Below are 24,319 nucleotides of genomic sequence, written 5' to 3'. Positions count from 1 at the left end.
AGCAGTGTTGAAGGGATAAAAATTCAGCATGGAATGCACGAGTCCTCCCGGGGTCTCTGAGCAGGAGAGACAGACCATTCAGCTCTAATAACCTACCTCACCTTAAAAAAAAAGAGTTCTCTAGGGGGATTAAATTGTTCTGGAATCATTTGCTTGTCTCAATGTCAGGAAAAGATTTTATAGTCTTCAAAAAAATAATTGTCAGTGACATTCCTTCAACTGAAACACTTTGCAAGTGAAAACCAGCATGTGCTACCCACACAGTTATAAGGGCTTTGTGCTTTTAAGCCAGCTCCTTTTAATGCGTTTTACTAAAATGATTCTCATTCTGAGCATGTTGTTACAGAACGGAGCTAAGGGGTTTGGGTAGCCTGGTTTTAACTTAACATGTTTGGCTTTCTCTTAATTTTCCCCTTAAATGTGAACTTCCTAAACATATGATGCTCATCTGGGAAATAATTAAAACAGCCCTCTGTGTACATTCTTCAAATCATTAAAGCGGGTCCTCCCCCTCAGCTCCATCAGCTTCAGAAATATTCATAACACAGACATACCCTAAATGAAGTCCCAGCCTTTACTCAGAAGAGAAGGAAAACGTCCCCAGCCCAGTGCCCACATCGCAATATTGTTTATTACTTCGCTATACAGTAATCAGACTCCATCTATTTAACGAAAGGCAACAAGGCATCATAAAAATAAAGAGATTTATAAACTTGCCAAGTCCCATAAACTGCTGGAGAAAGATCTGCGCTGAGGTGAAAAGTTTCTCATCGTCTTCTCCTACTTCTTTAACTCCTCACCTGTCCTTGATACACAAATCTGGGCTATTTTCTTATGAATTCTGATGCTCTCCTGTATGCAAAAGTGTCCCACTGCTGCTGCTGCCAGCGAAGGAGCCAGCGCGTGGGGCCCATCACCTCTGCACCAGTTGGGAGGAGGTTGTGCTCCCTGAGCCCCCTGTGAATGCACCTCAGCCAAAAGCACTGACGATCCCACAGGTTTTCCTCCTGCACTTTAGAGATAATCATTTACCGAGCAGCTCAACCAGTTCTGCAGGGCTGCTGGCGCTGGGTGCTGCCTGGTCACCCATGCCAGGGCTCAGCAATGTTCCAGCCGAGGCTGGCGCTGGCTCCGCAGGGAGGTTGTTTGCACGGGGTGATGCTGATGTTGCATAAATCATGTAGGACTCACCACCTCACCGGGCTTTATCCCCTTCTCTGCATGTCCTGGGAGTCTGTAAATACTCTTCCAGGCTTCCCAGGAGGCTGCTTTTGCCTCTGCACATCAAACATAGTTTTTAATATAAGAGGCAGACAGTGGTTGTGGTGGCTGCATGAGATGGGAAGGCTGGAGAGGCTGGGTGGGAGCAGGAGCCGCTGCGGCACAGGAATGCACATAAAAATCACTCAGGAAATAGAAACTGGAGAAAGAAAGGAGAATAAATAGTTGGATGTGGTGGAGGAGCCTTCATTCAGCTCCATGGTGGCACTGAGCCATCAGGTCCCCTTGCACATAACAACAAAAACCCCAAACACTTCAACAGGCCCTTTTTTCCCTCTCCTTTACATAAATAATAACAAAAAAGAAACATTAAGGTTTTTAAGTTGGGTTTCCTAGTAATAAAAGTGCTTTCCCTTGTTGGGTCCTGCAGGGCAGCCATGGTCTCCACTCTGTTACACAAGGCGTGCATGGTCCCTGCCCTGCCCTGTGAGGCACGGGTGGTCCTTGCGCCATCACACAAGGTTGATGTGGTCCTTATGGTGCTGGGCAAGGTGCCTGTGGTCGGTCTCAGCCATTGCACGCGATTGGAGCGGTCCCCGTGATGCAGAGCAAGGCGTGCACGGCCCTTGCACCATCACACACGGTTTCTGTGGTCCCTGATGCTGGGCAAGGTGTGCGTGGTCTGCACCACCCAGCAAGAAGTACAGGACACAGCAGCCTCTCGTGACGCCGCTTCTTGCGGAGACACAGAGGGGAATCTGTGAGAGGTCCTGGGGCAGCTCCGGCTCATCGGAGGGTCCCGCTGAGGCAGGACAGGCAGGTGCAGCAGGCGCAGAGGCTGAGCGTGGCCGTCAGCAAGGCCGAGAGCCGTGACGGCCGCTGGTAGGCGAAGGCTTTCTTCACCTCCCCGCCACTCTGGGCGACGTAGTCGAGGGAGCGCAGGACGTGATGCTCCACGCTGTCGGTGGCCCCGTGCTGCTCGGCCAGCAGCCCCTCCAGCTGCAGGAAGAGCCCGTGCAGCTCCGCCATCTGCGTTTCCAGGTCAAGGAGCTGCCGCTGGCGCAGCTGGGCCAAGGCCAGGTGCCGCTTGGCCTTGAGCTCCTCCAGGTCCCGACCCACGATGCGGGGCACCTCGGGGCTCTCGGCCAACCGGTCCAAGTCCTCGACCCCCAGGTCAATCCCCGCCAGCGCCGCCTGCCTCTCCATCTGCTCCTTCAGCCTCTGCCGGTAGCGGCTCTCGCGGGCGTAGTGGCGGGCGAGGAGGGTGCCGTAGCGCCGCAGCAGCAGCCACAGCTGGGCCTGGCGGATGCGGGATCCCGCTCGGCCCGGCCCCGGCTCCGGCGCCGCCCGCAGAGCGCCCAGCCGGGGCTGCAGGGCCACGGCCTCGTGCGCGAAGGCGGCTCTGGCAGCACCGAGCTCCTGCTTCTCCCGGGCGATGCTCTCCTCAGACGTGCCGCACAGCACCGTCTCCTGCAGCGTGCCGATGCTCTCGGAGAGCTGCTCCAGCCGGTCCAGCGCCCGCCAGAGCCCGGCCGCCTCCCGCAGCACGCGGCTGACGGAGCTGCCGTCGTCCCCGCCGAACGCCGGGTTGTCGAAGCACAAAGCGTCCTCGTGCGGGGCCCCCTCGGCCGCCGCTCGCCGCTGCAGCTCTGCCAGCCGGTCCCTCATGCTCCTTGCCGGCTGCCGGAACCATCTGTGCGACTCACAGCACGTCGGCCCCACGAGGGGAGGTGCGAGGCCAGAGCTGCCTGCGTCAGCGGGAGCTGGTAAAACCTTCCCTGCCGCTGCCTGAGCAAATATTGATGGAGGCGGGCAGGCTCCTGCGTCAGCCGAGGGCAAAGGGGTTTCGCCGAGAGGGAGGAAGGCGGCGTGGGGCGGGACGGCCGCCAGCGCCCGCGTCACGGGAGAGGCGCTCCTGGCCCAGCAGCTGATCCTTCGGGTTTTAAAACAAAGGGCTTTTATCCACCGAGAAAGAAAGAAAGAAAACCCCAAAGTCTGGGCTCGCGGGGCAGAGGAGGAAAACGGCCTTCGAGCGGCCTCGAAGGAAGAAAGGTTATGTCTGCGACCCTGAGCAGACCTCGCCTGCAGACCTCACCCCGGGCCCTCAAGCAGCTTCTCTGCGGAACCGAAGGGCACTCAAACAATCCCCGTGCGGGGGCTGTTCTGAACTGAAAAGGAGCGGCTGAGAGAGCTGGGGGTGTTTAGCCTGGAGAAGAGGAGGCTGAGGGGAGACCTCATTGCTCTCTCCAACTCCCTGAAAGGAGGTTGTGGAGAGGAGGGAGCTGGGCTCTTCTCCCAAGTGACAGGGGACAGGACGAGAGGGAATGGCCTCAAGCTCCACCAGGGGAGGTTTAGGCTGAACATTAGGAAAAAATTCTTCACAGAAAGGGTCATTGGGCACTGGCAGAGGCTGCCCAGGGAGGGGGTTGAGTCACCTTCCCTGGAGGGGTTTAAGGGACGGGTGGACGAGGTGCTGAGGGACATGGGTTAGTGTTTGATAGGAATGGTTGGACTCGATGATCCAGTGGGTCTCTTCCAACCTGGTTATTCTGTGATTCTATGAAAAGGTGGGATGGAGGCAAAGCTCGGCTTTCCCCTTCCCTCAGCGGTCGCCGAGGCCCCAAGGGCTGGATGGTTCCTGCGTTGCCGTCGGAGCACCGCAGGTGTCGAGCGGCCGCTGGGTGTGCGGAGGGGGCTGCCTCGGGGTTCTCCGGGCTGGAAACAAGCACTGGGAGGAGATGCTGTCCTGAACATCAGGGCAAGGCTGGATTTAATCCACACACTGCTGAAATGCATAAAGATCACGCTTTGCTTCTAAAACATCTGCAAAAAAAAAAACATTAAAAAGATACTTCTGCAAAAAAGTTCATTGGAAGAATAATTACATTATTCTCTCCCACATCCATATTTTATATCATATATTTAATAACATGTATTACCATGCATGATCTAAACATGTGATGATATAAAGTATAAGACAGAGCAGCTATAATGTAAAAACTACAGGAGTGACAGCAAAGGGTGGGTGACGAAGGTGAGGTGCTATTTCTTCTCCCTGAGGCCATTTGATGACCCCCTTGGCAGGGGGGCTTCAGCATCTGGACAACAAAACTTCAATTTTGTTCTGTTCCCGGGGCCTGGAGTAGGAGCATCATGTCAAACCCAAGATATTCATTCACATCTGAAAGGAATTTGCATTTGGCCTGTTTGAATCAGTGCGATGAAATGAAAAGTCACAGTTGGGTCAAGGGGTTAAAGAGGGGGGAAGGCAAAATACTGGATGATGAGGTCAGCACGTGGTGGGATAAGCTCAGGAGTGAGCTGAACGGCCAGGGCTGGGCCAGCCTTACCTGGGGACCTTGTCACGGCTGTCTCTGAGCACTAAACCCCCTGAGCCTTCATGCAGGAGGCGCAGCCTGCGGGCAGTGGGGCAGCACGGCATCCCTGAGCCCAGACCAAGCTGGCCACCACACCACAGCACCCCTGAGCCCAGCCTGGGTTGGCCACCACGCCACAGCACCCCTGAGCCCAGCCTGGGTTGGCCACCACACCACAGCATCCCCGAGCCCAGCCTGGGTTGGCCACCACACCACAGCATCCCCGAGCCCAGCCTGGGTTGGCCACCACACCACAGCATCCCCGAGCCCAGCCTGGGTTGGCCACCACACCACAGCATCCCCGAGCCCAGCCTGGGTTGGCGACCACGCCACAGCATCCCCTGAGCCCAGCCTGGGTTGGCCACCACACCACAGCATCCCCGAGCCCAGCCTGGGTTGGCGACCACGCCACAGCATCCCCTGAGCCCAGCCCACTGCCTTCCACCCCCAGCTGCGGGTGCTGCTGGCGTAGCAAAAGCCCTGTTTAAACATTTATTATCACTATTATTGAACAAAAGGGCAAGACCGGTGATAATAAATGAGTCGTTTCCTGTTTTGCATTGAATACCCCTTACAAACAGGTGCGAGCTCCTCCTCAAGCTGAACCTCATCGCCCAAACTGCAGTGGCAGGGGGGACCTCACCCCAGAACCTCCTCGTCCTCCTCACGGGTGCAGGGGAAGGCTCAGCACAGCCTCGCGTTCTAAGTTTCTGGTTTATAAATGTTCCCTTTTTCTAAGTATAAAACAATCCAGTTGAATCAAAAAGTGATTTTCTTGAGTTGAAAACTCAATTTTGAACTTATCTGTTGTCTATTTAACGTCTAAACTATTCAGTAAGCCATGCCAAACCAACGTAAGAGTTTATCCTTTTTTTTTTTATTAAGACAATCCCACAGCTGGAAAATGAAACATCCTAGATTACATCAGTGACTTCAAAAAAACCTCTAGAAAAAAATCTTTACAAATTTACATTTGTACAATACAAAAACTAACAGCTCATTGCATATAAATATTACATTTGGTCTGCCAACAAGTGGCATCAAAATCCCTGAAGTATTCATTTAAAGGGACCTGAGATAGCGGATGTGACGATATGGGCATAAATATCACCTGTAAAATAAAAATCAATAGAGAACATAGACAGAATTCTAATAGATTTGTGCATTTTTGGAGTATTTTAAATCCAGAAGATGGACTGGAGAGCCTAAATCACGCGGGTTCCACTGCTTTGACACCAACAATTCCTAAATGAAGTCTGATATCACAACTCAAGGAGGAATGAATCGCCTGTTTGAGGATTTCTACAGAGAAACAATCACCACACACTGGTTTCTGACAGCATCCGAGCAGCCGGCACTCTCTGAGGAGGTGTTTGTAGGAAGAGAAGTGGATGGGGTTGGTTCTCAAGCATCCCAGGAGGGCCACCAGCTCCCTGGCCTCAAGCGGCTCCCTCGCCATCCTGCCTGCTCCTCCCAGACCCAGAAACTGGGAAGATACGCAGTGCTTGCCAGATAAAAACCCCAAAGTGAGAAACTGCTCTGAGTTGTCCCCCGGTTTAACTATTTCCCAAGTATTTACAATCCCCGGAGGCGGCCACTGTGGCCCAGCAGGAGATCTGACGCGCAAATAATGCTCAATTTTGCTTTAAATTCTCACAAACTCATATCAGGTACCCATATCCATGCACATAAATGTATTTAAGCACCATTTTTATAATACTAGAGTTAAGGCTGTGACAGCAATTCCACTGGAAATCTAATTTGTCAGGGATTCGTAGCACAGTTGTGTCAGTTTGCTGTGGGCTGGACATGACTTATTCAAAATGTTCAAGCTTCCAACAGGCCTTGGCGTCTCTAATACTAAAAAAGAAAACTAAATTTTGCAGGCTGTTACTTACTGTACATAAAGGAGTCAGGGTGGGTTTTTTGTTCCACGTGTAAACCTTTTGATATACTAATATTTGAAAATTATCTACTGCACATGCGCAGTAATTTTCTATAATACATACGTGTAAGAACACAAAGACGGCTCCCTACGATACTAAATATAGGTTTATCCTGGGATGGTTAACTGCTCCTTCAGTCTATCACATAAATAAGTAGCTTTTTACAAAAGGATGGTTTCAAATAAAAAATAGAATCAAGGAAGGTAAACACACAAATACGTTTGTAAAACACGGAATTCATGACCGGGACCAGCGACAGCACGACATGCAGAGCCAGGGCGGACGAGACATCCTTAAACCTACAGCTATTCCATTCTCCCTGTCGTTCACCGCTCAAGTTACAGATAAAATATTAATCGAGTTGTTATTAAAAATGAGTGATTTAACCATATTTTCTCACATCAACGCTGTGGGACTTTGAATGGCTGTTGGAAGCATTCCAGAGGCACCCAGAGGCAGAGCTGGTCCATGGGTTTGCTAAGGCTCACCCTGCTTTTTGTGGGCACGAGAGCCCCAAACATTGTCTAAAGCAACACAATGTAGCTGGTCTTTCCACATTCTTTAAATTACTTGAAACCCCTCTTTTCTCTGCACCTGGTGCCAGGGCTTTAGGAACTACACAGCCTTCAGGAGAAGCAGCTGAGGGGGACATTTGGGAAAACATTCAGGGAAAAAGAAAATAAACAACAGGACACAAAATTCTAAGCGGCCAAAATCATCTACAAATTATTTCTTAATGATTATATTTAGCTTGTTTATCTGCTGGGTGGGGTGACTGGGATAAAGGGGTGGCCTCTGCTTGGTTTCTGGAGAAGGGAGTGATAAGAAGGTAGAGAAGACCGATAAAGCTGCCCAGAGCCATCGAAGTTCAAGCACCAAACTAAAAAGTTCGTCAGGTTATTCAGAACAGAGCTATCTCGTGAGGCTGGAAGCGCATGACCTCTGCGGGGGTCACATTAACAACAATTCATAAAGCAGGGACGGAAGGAGCGATTTGGTGGGCAGGGAGCCAGGAGCTAAGGGATAGCGGGTGCTGGTTTATGTGCACGGCAGCACAACAGGGCTCCGGCCACCGGGTCTCACAACCACCAGGGAAGACACACGCTGCCCCGTCCAACCCGGCAGCGCTCCTGCCCGGGGCACGGCTGCGCACGGAGGCGCGGAGCAGCCCAGAAACCAGCCCTCAAGCTTTCCATGTTCATTACATCCATCTCCGGCAATTCGGGAGTGTTGCCAGCAAGCAACGTAAGGCAGATATAAAAGATGTGGAAAGTCTTAGGGGGAAAGAAGCATAGGAAAAATGAAATCTTACAATTTACCCGCAATAAAATCCATCAAGATATCATTTGTTTCCAAAAGAATATCCTAAAAAAACCTAGGGGCAAGAAGTGAGATGGAGCACAGCAAAGAGAAAAACAAAAGATGAGAAAATAAAAAGCAGGCAAAGTTTGGGCTGAACTGGGACAACAGCACATCACCCCTGCAACAGCAGCCTGGGCACTCGTGCCCTGATCAGGGGAGAAATGGGAGCATCACAGACACAGCAGAGTGGGAGCCAGGAGAAATCTGAGTGCACAGTCACACACCAGACTCGCAGCCCCATCTCTACAGAGGATGGAGAGTGTGGGCTCGCCCTCAGCTGCCAGTAAAGCCCTGTTTTCTGCAGTGTCTCCAAATTCCCTCAAGTCCCCCTGCAACTTGGGAGACAGATTATGCAAGACTGCACTAGAGAAAACCTCGAAGCACCAGTGCACGAGAATGAATCCTACGGCTGCGTAGGAACCTGTGGCCTGCCCACACGCCCAGACAGCCTTCAGGAATCGGATACATAACCAGACCTTCAAAACCCTTTCTTCTCGGGCAGAGTTTGGGAGGTTATGGTTAAAAGTGCAAGGAAAGGGACTACGATCCTGACTCTGCAACCCACGCTGGGCAGTGGAGCTTGGCACCTCCACGAGGTGCAGACCAAGCCACCAGGTTTGGGGCCAGGGAGCAAGATGGTACAAGGTTTAAACTATTTCACCTCCTGGGTTGACACTAAGTTTTCTGCAACCATAAACGGCTCCTAATGAAACCTGGATTTTGAGAAAGTGTCCGAGTTACCACAAAATTATAATTATTCCACAGAGCGAGTCTATGAGAAATCAACTGCCAAACTCGGAGAAAGAATCCAGATACAAACCCAAGTAAAAATAACATCTCTGAAAACAAGTAATTTCTTTCATGCTTATAAAAAGGTTCTCATGCACAAAAAAAAGCTATTTTTTACAAGAAGCAAGTTCTGTTGTTCTAGCACACCCTGCTGCCGAGCTCTGAATCATGTAATATGTTTGATTAATACTTACGCCACAGTAAAGTGATGCCTCACTGTTATCTTCACAGTACTCCATTACATAGAAAAGATACATTTAAGAACATATTTAATATTATTCTAATTGCTGCTAAAATACACAAACTTATAAAATGATTTCTCTGGAATCCACGTGTTTTATCTCTCCCCAACCCCTACACAAAATAAATAAGTAATCGGATCTTCGGCCAGTCAGAAATATATGAAAAGCATTTCTTTTGCATTTCAAGGTTTTCAGGCTTTCAAACAAGAAACCATAGTGTTTGCGTTAGGTCAACGGGACTGATCTACACGGGGTCTGATTCTGGCTATGAACGGATGCATACATGCTATTCCTGGTTACCATATGGAGAAGGATCCATCAGTCAAACAAACAATACATTTCTTATAAATATATATGCGAGTATATATATACACATAGATATGAGAGATGATAGGACACGTGTTATATTTTAAAGCCCAATGCAGACCTAGGAGAGCCTCTGCACCTTTTCTTTCCCCATCAAAACACAACTGAACCAAGTCCAGAAATGGATTTTGGCCAACTCAAAACATTCCTTTAGCAATTAAAAGTGTGATATTTGTTCTGTACCACAAACTCCTATTAATGCTCTGAGCGATTTAGGATATACTCTCCTCCCTCATGAAACTAAAACCTCTGCATATTTTCAAGTCATTTTGCATCTAAGTAGAATTTTTGGAAAGCGAGATAAAATAGCTAGTGCTTAATATAGAAAGTCAAAAATTAAACTCCTCCTGCATCTGAGAATATACACGGGTCGCTCTTTGCTGCCTGAGGTTTTCCAGAAGTATTGACCAAGCTGTGCACAGAAGAACGTAAGGATATTGGATGAACGTTTTCTTTGAAATAAAAACTTTAAGAACTTTCCCCGGACTTCCCATTCTCTCTTTCCACTGGTTCTCTCTATGTAAACAAACTCACCCTCCTAACCAAGCTAGAAACATCAGATTAACAACAGGGGAAAACCAAAGTCCCACCTCTATTCCAGCCAGACCCTATGAAGGAAGAGGCTGCTCATCTCCAGCTCAGCCCACACCAAGCACCCGTTTCTATTCCCCAAAGAGCAAGACTACAAATGTCACCACATCCTGCACTATTCCTACCAGCATGGTTTCTGGTTTCAAGTTAGCATTTTTCAGGATAACAAGAGTACAGTGCAACACGAATTCTCTTCTGGAAGCTTGAGATACAGGAGGCCGTCTGGAGGACATGAGCAGGAGCAGATCTGAAGTGGCAGCCACCAGCCGTACTAGAGCTAACCTTCCGCTCCCTCGTTACCTTCACAGGGCAAATTAAACCCCACACCGATTTGCACCGAGCAAGTGGCAGCAGAAATGAGTGGGAGGCAGCCGGCCTATCTGCACAAACAAACCACCATCTGCTGAAAACATCACACGGCTGAAAACTCTGAGAATGGCTGAGATTAGTTTTCATCGTGTCAATACAACGCAGATACAGTCACTCTACAACTCCCCCAGCAATTCCTTCTTGCCTCTTCTTCAACATGTACTGAATAAGAGCATCTATTTTCTTTTTAGTTTCCAGTAGTTGTAAGTAGAGGTAGCTGAGCTACTATTAAAAATCACGTTATGCTTTGAAGAGGAGGAATCTTTCAAATGCTGAAGTCACCCCTTAGCTGCACAATCTCTATTAATACTATAAAAATATGAGAGGACAAAAAGAAAATAGATGCACATAACTTTTGCATTTGGCACCTTTTTGTCTAGATATTCATACTTCTCAAGTATTCTCTTTTTAATAAAGTTAATGCACACATAGGACACACCACATCAAAGGTTTGCTACATATTTACAAGGCACCAACCCTTTGTCACTTTTTACATGAATAAAGAACCAATAGAAAGCACATCAGGACCTCCGTAACTGTAGTATAGACATACTTCAGTTCAGCACAATTCATGAACGTTTGGCCTGGGAAGATTAAAATTATCCAGATCCTTCTTACAATATAGAAACTGTAAACATTTTATAGCTGCCTTTAGGATTGGTGTATTGTGCAAAAGTTATAATTATTACTGTGTATAAGGATTTATGGCAGAAACCACATAAAAACTCTGTAAGAAGGTGCTATTTCTATAATACAACAACAAAACAAGGGAGAGAAGTCATAAGCGTGACTCAAAATGTCATGTTATTATTGAGAAGCTGGAAGCCTCTTTCATGTGATGAACTTGTAGTGTGTGGGGAAGAATTTCTGCAATTTAAGGCCTAATGAATAAGGCTTCTTTTGACCAATGAAGTGTGGTGATCTGAAGTTTTGGAACAAACACAAACTGACATAATGGAAAAGCACCACTGTGAAACGTGAGTGGAGTCCCCGCACAACTTGCTTGGTAGATTTTCTGGTAAAATCCCTGCAGTAGAAGGCCATAGAAGTTCTTTTAAAATTGTTCCAAAGTTTTTTATCTGTCAATAATTCCATCCCATGAGATGGCTGACCCTGGCTTTTTCTGTCATTTTCCGCACCCTGCCTGACCTGGAAGTACCAAGGTTCAAAGGATCCTCGGTGTGCACAAAATTGTCATTATCAGAATCGTCGTTATACAAGACAGTTCTCCTGCCCTCGTTCCTTGTTTTGATTCGAGGGGGTCTGCTGAACCTCCCTCCAAACATGTTCTCACCAAATTGTCCTCCAAACAGATTTTCAAATTCATCGTCTGTAATTCGGGCGCGTTTTGCTCTGGTGGCTCCTCGCGAGGCTCCTCGGCCTCCTCGGCCTCTTCTTCCTCCCCTGCCGCCACGTCTTCCTCTGCCACAGCCTCTTCCACCTCTACCACCTCTTCCCCCTCTGCTCCATCTCCCCCACCTCCCCCACCTACCTCTCCTCCCTGTCCCTCTGCCCTGCCAACTCCGTTTCCCACCAGTGATTTTCCTTTTGATTTTTCTTCGGGGTTTTTTAGATTGCACAACTTTGCTGTAGTCATGGTCTCCATCAATGTAATCCTGATCTGTTCTAGATGTTGACTCAGAGTCTGAATCAGAGCCACTCCTGCTTTCAGAACTTGAACTGGATCCCAATTCCCCACTTTCAGATGAAGACAAACCAGATTTTTCCTTTAATTCTCTCTTCTTCTTTTCCTCTTCCTCCACCTCCTCCAGATGCTCATCTTCTGATGCACTTATTAATTTCCTCTTGACTCCCATCCGAGGTTCTCTGCCATCACCGTTTGTAAGTGGCCCATCAGGAGAGTGATCTAAGCAAACACAAGATAACCCTATCAGTTATCATCGGCACGCCTGAGCCAAACAGGACACGAAAAGCAGGATTCGCCTCATCTGCCTTTGAGGGCTGCTCTGGGGACAATCCAGCTCTGAGCTTGTCACCACAGGTGACCTTCACCTGCTGGGGAGACAAACTAACACTCTAAGGGGAAAATTTCTCAGACAAAGTAAACACAGTTCATCGCATCAGGAAGCAAGGACTGCAAACTGTCTTGACTAAGAGCTCAGCGAAGACCGAGTCTGTAAGAGGAGCCTAGAGTAACTGGGTTAGACACAAACATCTACCATTTAGTCAGATGAATCCTGCCGAGGGTGTCAAGGCAGAGAAAACTTCAAAATCCATTTCAAATCTAAAAACAGATACTAAAAATATTTTGTCACTAGGATTGCTTAACCCCTTAACTTAAAAATATAGTATTTTGACAGCTCGGGTTCCATAACAGTGCATGTTCTCAAAACTACAAGTCTGATGATGACAATGAAATAAGATTTAACACAAGGTATGAAAAGCTCACCTGCAAAACACAATACTGCTACAGCACAGTAGCAAGGGCTTGACAAAGGCTTCAGGGCTTCAACCACTGCTCATACAGTGCCTGCCTCACTGGAAAGTTCAATTAACACATCCCAGAGAGAAAACGGCAAAGCTTTTGAACAGTGTTTCCACTTCTGATCACAGCCACTTGGTCATGATTATGACAAAAGTATTTAACAATTTGTAACTTGTTTTCATCTTTGGTTTCAACTCAATTAATAAAAGGATAAGGGTTTGGGGTGGGGATTCTTTTGGTTTGCTTTGTCATTTTGAAACTCCTGAAGGTATTGTAATTCTCAAGAAGTTTAAGAGTAATCAAGCTTTTCTTTTTCTTTTTTTTTTATAAGACCTCTATGAAGTGCACATGGCACCATGTGCACGCCACACTTCAGAGAGGAGACCACAGAACTGTGAGAAGTAAGGTAAATTCACTTCTTTAGCACGGTTTGGGGATATAGTGTAATGTCAGATTCAGGCAAGAATATCGTAAGCATCAGAAAGAAGCAACAGCTTTTATTTCCAGTGCAACCAGTCATTCAAAGAACAGAACATTTATCTCTCACCTTGTTTCACTGGTGTAGATTTACTCCGGATGGGTCTACTTTTCCCTGGATCAATGGTATTTCCACTTCGGTTCTGTGCATTTGAGCCTGAGGAAGATGGCTGGCCTTCCATCTCTTCACCAGTGGCTGAACCCAGAGCTTCTTCTGCTGTATCTGAAACTTCAGAGAGGACACCACTAAAGTGACAGAGTAACTTTTATCCTCGATTTACAGGGTTGTAATGCAAGCTGGGGGAAGTCCTGTCACCTGGGTTAAAGGCCCAAGTCAGGAGGTTAATCTCGCCAAGCTGCTTCTGCAGTCATGGAGAGAGATTCCTCCAGAGTATAATCCAAAGTAAGCTTAATCTATTTGTAATCACTGTATGAGAGAAGTTTGTATACAGGAAGACAAGGCCCTCGTTGCTAGATTAATTCTTTCCAAGGACAGACTCAGATTCCCTGTTGTCTGATCCTTCCCCTCAGCTCAAGAGCCAGGTTCAGCTAAAACAATCTACAGACAACATATTTCCATGATCTTACTATTTGCTCTTTCTACAGCTGGGTTTTGCATGTGTCCCGTGAATATAGGCTTTAATCTGCACATACACGTTGCTGCAAGAGAAAGGATGCATTTCAGAAAGCTTCTCCTCACCATGAGATGAAACTGAAGAACTCGTCCTAGTCAAAGGCAGTGAGGTATTCTGGTTGGGTTTAGGTTGAATCTTCATTTGCTTCTGTTTCCCCTTTGGGCTGAAGACAAAATATCCCAAAGAGAGAAAATGGTTAGGACCAAAAGATTCAAACACAAAACCGATTTCCCCTGTTAAGTGCCTTGGGTTTTTGCAGCAATGCATAACATCAACGATCACTTCCCAGTGCTGGCAGAGGTGTAGGAATACTAGAAATAGTGACAATATCACTATTCTGTTTGAGAAAGGCATATGAGTTTGCAAGGACAAGATTTTATCTCACCTTTTAAAACAAATACTCAGTTTACTTAGATAAAGTATCACACGCAAGTCAGAGAAGTGTTATACAATACTTTTTCCAACAGCTACTAAACAAACACAAAAAAGAAACTGGCTCTTCCATTTTCTCCAAAAAGAATACTTCTAATTATGTTATCTTTCACTTACCAGAACTATAAACAAACTACAGGTAGAGCATGGGATTTGAGCTGATGATTTTATCACCCTAAAGAGCAACAGCATCAGGAAACGAGCTGTTACTGACTGCGTAGTCACAAAGGCACGTCTACAGTCTCACTATCATTACATTACCTAGATGCTCTGCTAGTTGAGGGGGAACTGCTACTGCTTCTTAGCCGTTTTCGGTACCGTGGCCTTCTCCTCTTCTGACATTGCATTGCTGACTTGTACTCGGAGATGATATTTTTCATATGATTTTCGAATAAGGCAGATAGTCGAAGTGTCATGCTGTAAATCTGGAGTGAGGAAGCACGGTCATAACTTAATTTTTGCCCAGACCCTTATAATTCAGCAACGTCTCTTTCTGTAGCTCTAGTACGTAGTACCCTGCCCTCCTTCCCTCCACTCAGGATGCTGTTGCGAAGATGGTAAAATGGCCTGGGAAACCTCAGCCTGATGGCACACATTTGGCACATGAACCTGCAGTGCCCCAGCCCTCCAGCAAGGATCGTCTCTCTGAGGCACTTCACAGTATTTAAGCAAATGGATATTGATGTGCCACTCCATTAAAGTAATTTGGGAGTTGACTCACGAGCTGTAAAGTTATTAATACGCCAGGAACTTCCCAGGGAGCGGGCAGCAGTAAATAACTCACCAAGTTTACTCAGATGTCAAGAACACAAAAAATCCCCTCAAACCACTTGTCTTCTTGCAGTCCTCTACCGATTTCCTCTCTATTAAAGTGAGCAAAAGTCACTGCCCTTTATCTCCACAGCTGACCCACAGCGCACCTCCCAGCCCTTATTCAACACCAACAGCTCAATCTACCTTCAGCAACAGCAACTTTGTGCTCTCTCTCCTGCTCACTAACACTCAGCTGCAGCTCCTTTCTCCTGCAGCATCATCGTGTTTCAGGCTTACCTTCACTGTCCTGCTTACACAATGGTCTTTACAACACCAATTGCCTTTAGTCTCTGGAAATAAAGTCAGAATTTCTTCTACTTTTATATTATGAAGACATCAACTACTTGAATTCTATTTTGTGTCAACAGCAGTTAAAGCTGCATCTGTGTCCTCCTGTCAACCGGTGTTTTTTTGAGCATAAACAATATACGATTAAAATACTGCAAAATGTTTGGATCATTTGATCCTTTAGCAGCTTAGGGAAAGCTGGCAGGCACAGGAACACACCAGAAGCAGCGATGTTCCCAGGATCAGTCACACACTTCAGAGTCGCTTTACCCAGTTCATATAAAAATATCTATATTCTAACATTTTGATCTCCCCTTTCTCTCTTGCTATATCCTGCTTAGAGCTCCAGACCAATACATTTTTTACTGTCTAAGTGGATTCCTATTTCTGCATGTAGGAAAAAAGGAAGACTGGCACCTCAGAAAAGAGGCAGCACCATGCAAAAGCTTTGTTGAGTATATTAAGTAAAGTAGAAAAAAAGTAAGTATCACAATGCTCTGCTCTCCTCCAGCCGCAGAAATATTGCTCGACGCTTGCATTAACAGTAGATTAAGAAAAGATCCTCCTATAGAGGTTATAACCTAACACATGATCCTTATGATATATATGCACTTATCAAGCCAATAGCCTTGTTTCCAGGAACAGATTATTGAAAACAAAAAAAAAACAACCGCTGATCCATTTTCTGCTACAAATATTCGAAGAAATAGTTGCAAAAGTACCCATACAATTTCTCAAAAGCTTTAAGTTCAGGAAGTTCAGATGAAAATGAAATTCGAGGCTGAACCATGAGAGAACAAAGCAAATTTATACCCACAGGTCCCAGAACTGACAGACGCTACTAATTTTTATTTCACAGGGCCGTGTTTTGCTCTCCAGACACAGACGTTACTTTATGCGCTGTATTCACATAAGGCTGAGGGTCTTTGTAAAGAAGGCATTAAAATGTATTACTTACTCGAGACTTTTTATTAGGAGTGTAAGCTTTAGAGTTGCAGAATATTAAACGAATGTCCTTATAGAATTCCAAGGGACTGGTGTAGTTTCCTGCTTCCAAGGTTTCTTTCACAGTGCTGAAGTCCATAGGAGTGTCTACGATATCTCGATAATCCTGTAAGAATATACCAGAGAATAATAAAGGCTGACAAATCCTACAGCAATAAAACCACCTCAGTGTTCAGCCACAAGGCCGGCTCTCAAGTCATCATTTCTATTGGAGAGTTACTGCAGATAATTCTCTGAAAACATCAGCGCCCAGAACACGCTGCGTTCCAGATCCAAAAGGGAGAGCTTTGTAACATGCCCAGCATTCATGTTTTGCTTAAGGATGAACAATAGACTTCTTAAATTTTGAATATGGAAGCTGTACTCACAGGATAGGAGAAGAGATCAACTGGCTGTCTAAAAGGCTCTGAGTCCTCCCTTTCATAAATCAGGTTTAACAACTGCTTGCATTGCTCTTTCCAAGCATCAGGACTTGCTTTCATGGGCTGTCTTTTTATGCGTCGTCTTACCTGCAGGCAAACAGACACATTTCATCATCCTTCAGAATATTCATATTTTTCACTTTAAATTCATAATTATTTACCAGTGTCAGGATTCAAAGCAAGATTCCACAATGAAAAACAGCAAGATTAAAGCATAGCTCATGGCATGAGAATACACAGTATGCAGAGTGCAGAAATACACCTCTTCTGGTAGCATGTAAACATTCAAACCCATGAAAAGTATGTGATAATCAGATTGAACCTTGCTATTTTTGTCAGCTTTCATCCAAATTTGACTGGAAATTCAATACGTTCTAGGCATCCTTCACATCAAATAATAATAAAAACATTCTTCAGCAAATAAATACATTTTCCTGCACTTCCTTAGGCTGCCCACACTGGCATACACATGCATTGAATTCAGACAGATTATCAGCTAGGAGAAATTTAAACAATCCCAGACCTAAAAGTATTTCAGCACCTGGTCCATCTCCCTTCCCAAACCAGACCAAGCAGAAAGGTCTACTCACTCGTCTTTTTCCAGAGGAAGTTCCCGGAGCATCAGAATCCACATCTACTTCTGCCACCTAAAGGCAAAGGTACTGATTACGCACATGCAGCTTCGTGCACACCCTCAGCAATGGAAACGGATTCAAAACCAGAGAGCCAACACCAAACATCGTTTTAAACAGCTTGCTTAAATGCAATGAATGGTTGAAGAAAGACAGAAACCAGTCTCAAACTAAAACTTGCTTAACTTCAGAAAAAAAAATAGGTGGATAAGCTATTTCGTCTCTGTTCCAAGTTGGCTCCCACAGTAATTACATACAAACATGTGAGAAACAGGAATGGCTCATTTTCAGTCCTTAAGACTACATCGCAGTCTGGCAGACCTGTATTTCCCTGCCTCAATGTTCCTGCCCTGAGCAGCTGCACTGAGTTTATTCAGGTTTCACGTAGTACCTTACCTACATTAAGTGTAGGTAATATTATTTTCAGAATCTGATTTAAAATTACACCAAAAACTCTGTGTACACAGCTTTCTACCACTAACTAAATACAAAGAGACAAATGGTTGCTTGAAAGTTATTACAATGAATATAAGCAACTCAAATGGCCTACGTGGGCTCATCTCAAAAACTCAGTGCAACTATCCATAAAATAAACACTCAACAAGAACCTAGGTGCTGAATTCAAAAAGGCAAGAAGTTCAGATGGTCTTAATGGTCTTACCTCTTCTTCTTCATCAGTGCTGCTTAGGTCTTCTGCTTTCACCTTGTTATATACTTCTAATATGTCAGTACAACTCTGATCCCTGAAGGGCAATAATAAAAGCCAAAAGAATATAATCAAACACCTCAGAAACTCAAGACGTCAGCTCTATAAAGTGAAAAATATGCCTACCCGATGAAGCGAAGTAAGACATCGGTTACAATTTTGGCTGCTTTGACTATAGGACTGTCTGGCTCATTGAAAGTCCTGGCATTATGTTCAATGTACCGTACCTCCCACATCAGTGCAGAGATCCTCCTAAACAAAAAAAATGAAAGGGATGGAGAGGAAGGGGTACGTTATTTGCCTTCTGAGTTCAGCAGGATTCCTCAGTAAAAAAAAGGAGATTGCTGACTGTCCCCAGTTAAAGAAAGCCTTACAGATAAAGTGGTCCTCAGAGGGAAAAAATTGAGCAGGACATGATTTATCTCCAAGTTAACTGGAAAAACAGATTTCCAGTTTACAGCACTACTTAGCCCACTTCTGGCAACTGCAATACAAGCAAAGCATCTGTTTCAAAGGCTACAACAGGTGAAGCAAATATGCTCTGCCTACAGCACATCCAGAGAGTACAGCTCAGTGTGTTAGATAAAAAAGACACTCCAGATCCAGACATGGCAGCTTTTGCCTTAACAACGTGGCCAAAGGAAATTATTCAGCAAGACTCCCTTTGCAATAGCCAAATAGAATCTGATCTCTTCCTGTTGGCTCGTTGAAGAAATATATTGCTGAAGTGGCATGACAGTGTACTCAGCTAAATGTATTTACTGTGCTCAACAGGGCTAGAGTAAATATAGATTACAAACAAATAAAAATCCAACTGACCTATAAAACCTGTTTTCAAGTCTCCTCCTGATCGTGGTGAGGTCAGTTGGATAAGCAACAACAGTGCAATACATGGGATAGGCACTAAGGTCCACTGGAACAGCAAAGGGATTCGAAATGTCTGAAAGACGAAAGAACAAAATAACTTAGATCAGAAGATACTAGGAAGAAAGTTATAACGGGCTTCCTTAGAACAGGTTTCCTTTCTGAAAATTCAGATATGATCCAGTGAGACTCCACACCAACTTGAAAGTAAGCAGGTGAAGCCCCAGAAAAAGAGAGTGCAACCAAATAGGACACCATATTAAAGGCTCTTTTCCATGACTGAGCACATTTCAGATACTCCACATCAGCTCCCAACACTCTATCCTATCTTCTCTTCAGACCTGTGCCAACACATTGATATTGTTAATCTTTCACCTTTCCTCTCCAAACGTACCAAGGGAAAGAAGTTGCTCAATCCCCCGGATTACTCGTTCACATTCTTCATCTCTGGAATGGGCCCCCCATTCTCCTTCCTGGGGTTTGTAGAGAAGAGCTGTCAGCTCATCTGGAGTCACAGGAACTCCAGCACCAACCTCCTCAGGATACGCAGCTAAATAGGAAGAATTCAGCAGCATTAAGTACCAGCACTGGCAAAACACTATTTACTTTGTATACGGACATGAATTCACCACAGACTTACTTCCTTCTGGAATTGGTTCCATGTCCCATGGACTCATCCTCTCTCTCTCATTATTGTCCCAGCTATTACAAAAAATACATTCAAATGCATAAGTTAGAGCTGACTATAACGACACAACTTTTTCTCTGCCAGACTTAAAGCAAAGAGGCCTCACCTCACAGAACCAAGACATGTCACTAGCAACATTCCAGTTCCTTGTTTTTCCCTTGTATCTACTGTATATTCACTGCAATGCTGTTTACACTAAAAGTGTTGTTTTATGAATAAGTTAATAATAATAAATCAATAAAACCAAAGTGGCTTGTTGTGTATTTAAAGGAAAGAGTTAGGAAAAGGATCCTAGCTCTTGAGGTACATATTTAAGTAGCACATAAATGTCTAGGAGGCCTATGGCATGTAAACACATGCAATACCTTACAGCTTTGCCAGTACTTACTGAACAGAGTAGCACTGGAAGGAACTATCAGGATATTCTGCCTGGAAAGGCTGCTGACTCTCCACAGTTCCAAACCACCAAGCGTCATCTATTATACTGCGAAATCTATCCCCTATAAGAAAAAGATGGCATTCAGGAAAAGAATAACATAAATAATTGTTAATTTTTGGTTTTAGAGAATCAAAGTCATCTTTAGGCATGGACTACTTCCATTCTTGCATTTTGCACTACAGGAATCAAGTCCTTTCCCTGATGGGAGGACTTCCACATCTCTGCTTCAATAGTGACAGCACAATATAACAGGACATTATTCTGCCAGCACAGGCCTTGGAACAGTTTCTCCCATTTCTCTTTTTTTTCTGCTACAGGAATTGTAGTAAACATCAAATGAAGTTTCCAATGATCACTGTAATATCGAGTGTGGTACAGACCTTTACACCACATAACACAGACACTGTGCCCTATTAAACAGCTACAGAAAGGTTGCTAAACGTATCCCAGTAGAAAAAAAAAGTAGTCACCTATTTGCCAGTTCCTTTCTTTGGCTTCATTATAGAACTGATGCAGCACAAGGAAGTCAATAACATCTGGCATGTCATGGTACCTTCATGAAACAGACAAAAAATATTGCTTCTGTTACCCATAAACATAGTTCCACAGGTACAACAGAGTCTCCAAATGCAATATTTCATGCATTTTGTTTTCGACTTTGGCGTAATAACTAATCATTCTCATCATTGTGTCTTGAAAGAGAAAAAGAAAAGGGTCGGGGAGCAAAATCCCCTACGCTGCAAGAAAATCTCTTGGAGAATGTCATCAGCATTTTGGTTACTTACTTTATGGAAAATGATTCTCCTGTCATTTTGCCTGTGATTGGATCTAGGAATGCAAGCTTCAAGCAGCAGAGTGTAGGAGGCCCAACTTCATACTTAATTCCTACAGTCTTCACAAATTCTTGTTCCTATTTATCAGTAGGAATGGAACAGTATTACTTTAACTTGATAACAACAATTTTCACGTCCAAGTACAAAACACATTAATAAAAACCAAATATGTTTCCACTTTACAGCCCAGGTAATTTCACCAATAAGAGTTTTCTTTTCCAAGCACTAAAACTCAATCAGTTACCTTAAAAATAAAGAGATGAGGTGCCCATTCCCTTGGTAGATTTGAGAACAGGGCACCAGAGATTATTTAACTTTTGTAACAAGGCTCTAAGGAACATTCCAGTCTGGATTTAACCATGCTGACAGCAGCAAGGGCCTCTCACCCTTGCACAGCAACACACAGGGGCAATAACGGGGAACAGTCCCTCTTAAAGCATAAATTCAACAAAAGCCTTTATGTTCGCATCCTGTCAAACATTGGCTGGTGGTTAAGATCTCTGTCCTAAGTGAAATACTATTTCCTTTTCCTTACAAAGTGATGATGCCTTTGAAGGTTACAGCTGGAATCATTGAATACCCAGGACTAGGAACTGGACATTTTCCTAGTAAAGCAATTATTTTCATTAACAGAATTATTGGCATCCACATATATGAATATGTGCACATACATGTGCTCTTCTCTTGACATAAAAATGAGTAAAGAAAAAATATGGCAACGTTAGATTAAGTATTAAGGGACTCTGATAAGACAAATCAACAAAACCGTGCCAACCTAGTACCTACCTGAGCAATTTGTAACATTTTTATTTTATAAAAGTATGTTATAAGCTACTGTCTTGCTCTCCCAAGAATTTAAGCACACACACAATTGGCTAGACCCACTGGTCAGAGCTTGTGGTGCATTTAGATCTGGACATCACAATGTCTTACTTCTTACAGCATTTAAAACAACAAACGGAACCTGGCTGTTCAGGTCATTGTGGAGTGTCCACAGAACTACGAACAGTGTGGGTTCTGCAGGAACTAGTGTTAAGTTAAAAAAACAAGGTGTAAAATAATTTGGGTTGAAAGTGACCCTAGCAAGTTCAAAACCGTGATTAGGGCAGGGCTGACATTTACGTCAGATGAAGCCACTCAGAGCTTGCCCTGCTGTGCTCGAGCCTCCAAGGACAGAGATCGCGAGCTCTTTCTGGGCAAACTGTTCTAGTGATTAACTCCTCTCACACTGACTTCTTTTTTATTTTAATATTCTCCATGCTTTAATCTCTCAGGAAAGAATCCAACACTAGATAAACTTCCACATACTTTGATATCCTTCTGGCTTCCTATTACAAGGAACCGAACAGATGTAGAGGCCTTGTGCTAATGAAAACACTAAGTTTTAACATTAACAATTTTAATTTTGATATTAACATTTTAAAGGAATGTTTTCTTCATATTTTTCATGCTGGTTTTTAATGGCAGTTGAATGTTACATTCATCTCTTTGAAGTAGCTGTTTAACTTACCCTGAGTTCCATTTTGTTCCATGGTTGCTTTTGCATGTTAATACTGTAAATTTTCGCTTTCCTCACTGCCCGCACATAAGCTTCATGGCCTTGTCTGAAATATATGATCTTAAAATAAAATAAAAAACAAGTTTCTTTTATTTTACTGATAATTCTCTTCCGGTTTATTCTAAAATTTCTACAAGCACGTCAGGCAGCATCTCTTCCAGAACACACTGCACACTACTTTGTTTCATTATAAAGTGCTTTTCTCCTTAAGAAGATTTATATCAACCCCCAAAGTGGCACCTACTATGGGCTTTGAAAAGTGGGATTGTTAAGAAGCGTGCAGGTTTGTCTGAAGGTGCCCAACCAACTCTTCCTGCTACTCCTGAGTAACGTGCACAAAGACACACGGGACAACTCTCTGCGAACAACCAATCGCCTGAGGAAAAAGCCAGTTCCCAAAAGTCAGCCCATCTTGAGCAGGATGCACTGAAAACACTGCTAGGTTTGTTAGCCCTGACCCAGACAAGCTCATCAGCCTCGGTGGGAATTTGAGCCTTGCTGCGCTCGTTACCTCATCTCCCATTTGCGGGACGAAAGGCGAGCGGCGGGGAATAGTATCCAAGATCCACTGCGGGGCGAGCCACTCTTCACTGGGTTCACCTTCCATCGACAGCAGTCCGCTTGGTTTCTTAAACAGATTACGTGGGATTTAGCATGCAGTATGCACTTACTGTGGCAGAACAGCTGAAAAACTAGTCAGACGGCCCTTCCTGAGGATAACCAGATAGAGGGGCAAAGATGGAATGCCAACCTCCCAAAAACCTCAACTAAATAGTAGGGAAAAAGTGACATTCACTATAAATATAATAGAACATCAAAACATCCACAAAGAGACTGTATTTCTTTCCTTAGAAATATTCTAAATACCTTCTTTAAAAAATACCTGGGAAAAGAATCCTGATTAGGTAAATACGATGCATCTGCGTTGTAATTTTACAAGTACACCTACCCTACCACAGCATCACAACAAAACACTCTGCTATTCCGATTATCGCATTGTCTATAGGATCTTTCTTACTGTAAATTTAGTTGTGGAAAATTTCACTTTGAAAACAACCACTCCAAAAAAAAGTACATTCATAATGTTACAAACACCCTAAAAAATTCAAAAGGCTGACCTTTTTTCTAGGCTGTTTAAGTTTCCTTCGTTTTGGCTCCAGTCCTTTTGTTCCCTTCACATTTTCGTCATCAGAACTACTAAAGATTTTGCGAGCTGCCTGCCTGGTTTGTCTCTTTGGAGGCTGGAGATTAATTCCAGCATCTGCTGTCCAGTCAGAATATTCACTTGAAGAATCACTGTCAATAAAAACGTGTTAGAAAGAGAACAGCCCTTCAGTTTTCATACGGGGGAGTGAAAGGTCTGAACAGTCTACCTGCTCTTCTGATTATGTGGAACACGTCAAGATTAGCACAAAATTTCATTCTCATGTGAATTTAAAGAAAACTTAAGTGCTGCTTAATTTGTGTATTGCAGCAAATTATTTTACCCATTGCAAACTCACAGCTATGGCTCTGAGTATCACAGCCATGTGTGGCTGTATCGCAACATCAACTGCATCACTTCAATTATAAAATCAACTGATATTAACAAAGAAGAGATCAGCAAAGCTACCTGGAGCTGCTCTCACTTTGCCAGGCTGCCACAGGATCATCCACTGATGCATCACTTGTCCCAACAGTCTCATCTTCCTGTAGTGAAACAAAAAAAATTTCACTTTTGTGCCAAGTTTAAAATGTGTCACTTTCATTTGCAGGTAAGTTGTACAGCTTGTCTAACCCAAAGAAAGCTTTAGGACTGATTAAGCTTAAATTGAGTGC

General features: G+C 44.5%; 2 protein-coding genes across 3 annotated transcripts in view; both read right to left on the bottom strand.

The window, feature by feature from the left end:
- Positions 1 to 1,885: 1,885 nt before the first annotated feature.
- Positions 1,886 to 3,047, bottom strand: LOC138726170 (syntaxin-1B-like). The gene has a single exon (XM_069867668.1). The coding sequence runs from the start codon at positions 2,887 to 2,889 to the stop codon at positions 2,008 to 2,010; it is 882 nt and encodes a 293-aa protein (XP_069723769.1). The 5' UTR covers positions 2,890 to 3,047; the 3' UTR covers positions 1,886 to 2,007.
- A 2,406-nt stretch (positions 3,048 to 5,453) lies between these two features.
- Positions 5,454 to 24,319, bottom strand: part of BRWD3 (bromodomain and WD repeat domain containing 3) — a 50,798-nt gene continuing 31,932 nt past the window's right edge. Inside the window, exons 22-40 of one of the 2 annotated variants that reach the window (XM_069867337.1) lie at positions 24,114 to 24,190; positions 23,620 to 23,797; positions 23,013 to 23,129; positions 22,454 to 22,561; positions 20,896 to 21,020; positions 20,581 to 20,663; positions 20,060 to 20,171; positions 19,624 to 19,685; positions 19,378 to 19,533; positions 18,939 to 19,059; positions 18,246 to 18,371; positions 18,075 to 18,156; positions 17,372 to 17,428; positions 16,728 to 16,868; positions 16,313 to 16,465; positions 14,515 to 14,678; positions 13,887 to 13,984; positions 13,257 to 13,415; positions 5,454 to 12,130 (exon numbers count right to left, since the gene is read on the bottom strand). In XM_069867337.1, coding sequence (XP_069723438.1) covers positions 11,346 to 12,130; positions 13,257 to 13,415; positions 13,887 to 13,984; positions 14,515 to 14,678; positions 16,313 to 16,465; positions 16,728 to 16,868; positions 17,372 to 17,428; positions 18,075 to 18,156; positions 18,246 to 18,371; positions 18,939 to 19,059; positions 19,378 to 19,533; positions 19,624 to 19,685; positions 20,060 to 20,171; positions 20,581 to 20,663; positions 20,896 to 21,020; positions 22,454 to 22,561; positions 23,013 to 23,129; positions 23,620 to 23,797; positions 24,114 to 24,190 — 2,904 coding nt within the window. In that variant the 3' untranslated portion in view covers positions 5,454 to 11,345. The remainder of the gene's footprint in view (positions 12,131 to 13,256; positions 13,416 to 13,886; positions 13,985 to 14,514; positions 14,679 to 16,312; positions 16,466 to 16,727; positions 16,869 to 17,371; positions 17,429 to 18,074; positions 18,157 to 18,245; positions 18,372 to 18,938; positions 19,060 to 19,377; positions 19,534 to 19,623; positions 19,686 to 20,059; positions 20,172 to 20,580; positions 20,664 to 20,895; positions 21,021 to 22,453; positions 22,562 to 23,012; positions 23,130 to 23,619; positions 23,798 to 24,113; positions 24,191 to 24,319) is intronic. The other variant, XM_069867338.1, reaches the window with a different exon arrangement.

Source organism: Phaenicophaeus curvirostris, chromosome 13 (genome assembly GCF_032191515.1).
Source record: "Phaenicophaeus curvirostris isolate KB17595 chromosome 13, BPBGC_Pcur_1.0, whole genome shotgun sequence".
Lineage (NCBI taxonomy): Eukaryota > Metazoa > Chordata > Aves > Cuculiformes > Cuculidae > Phaenicophaeus > Phaenicophaeus curvirostris.
This window is presented reverse-complemented; position numbering and strand designations above follow the sequence as displayed.

Excerpts from the sequence above, each read along its gene's own strand:
- LOC138726170 (XM_069867668.1), bottom strand. The coding sequence starts at position 2,889 with ATGAGGGACCGGCTGGCAGAGCTGCAGCGGCGAGCGGCGGCCGAGGGG.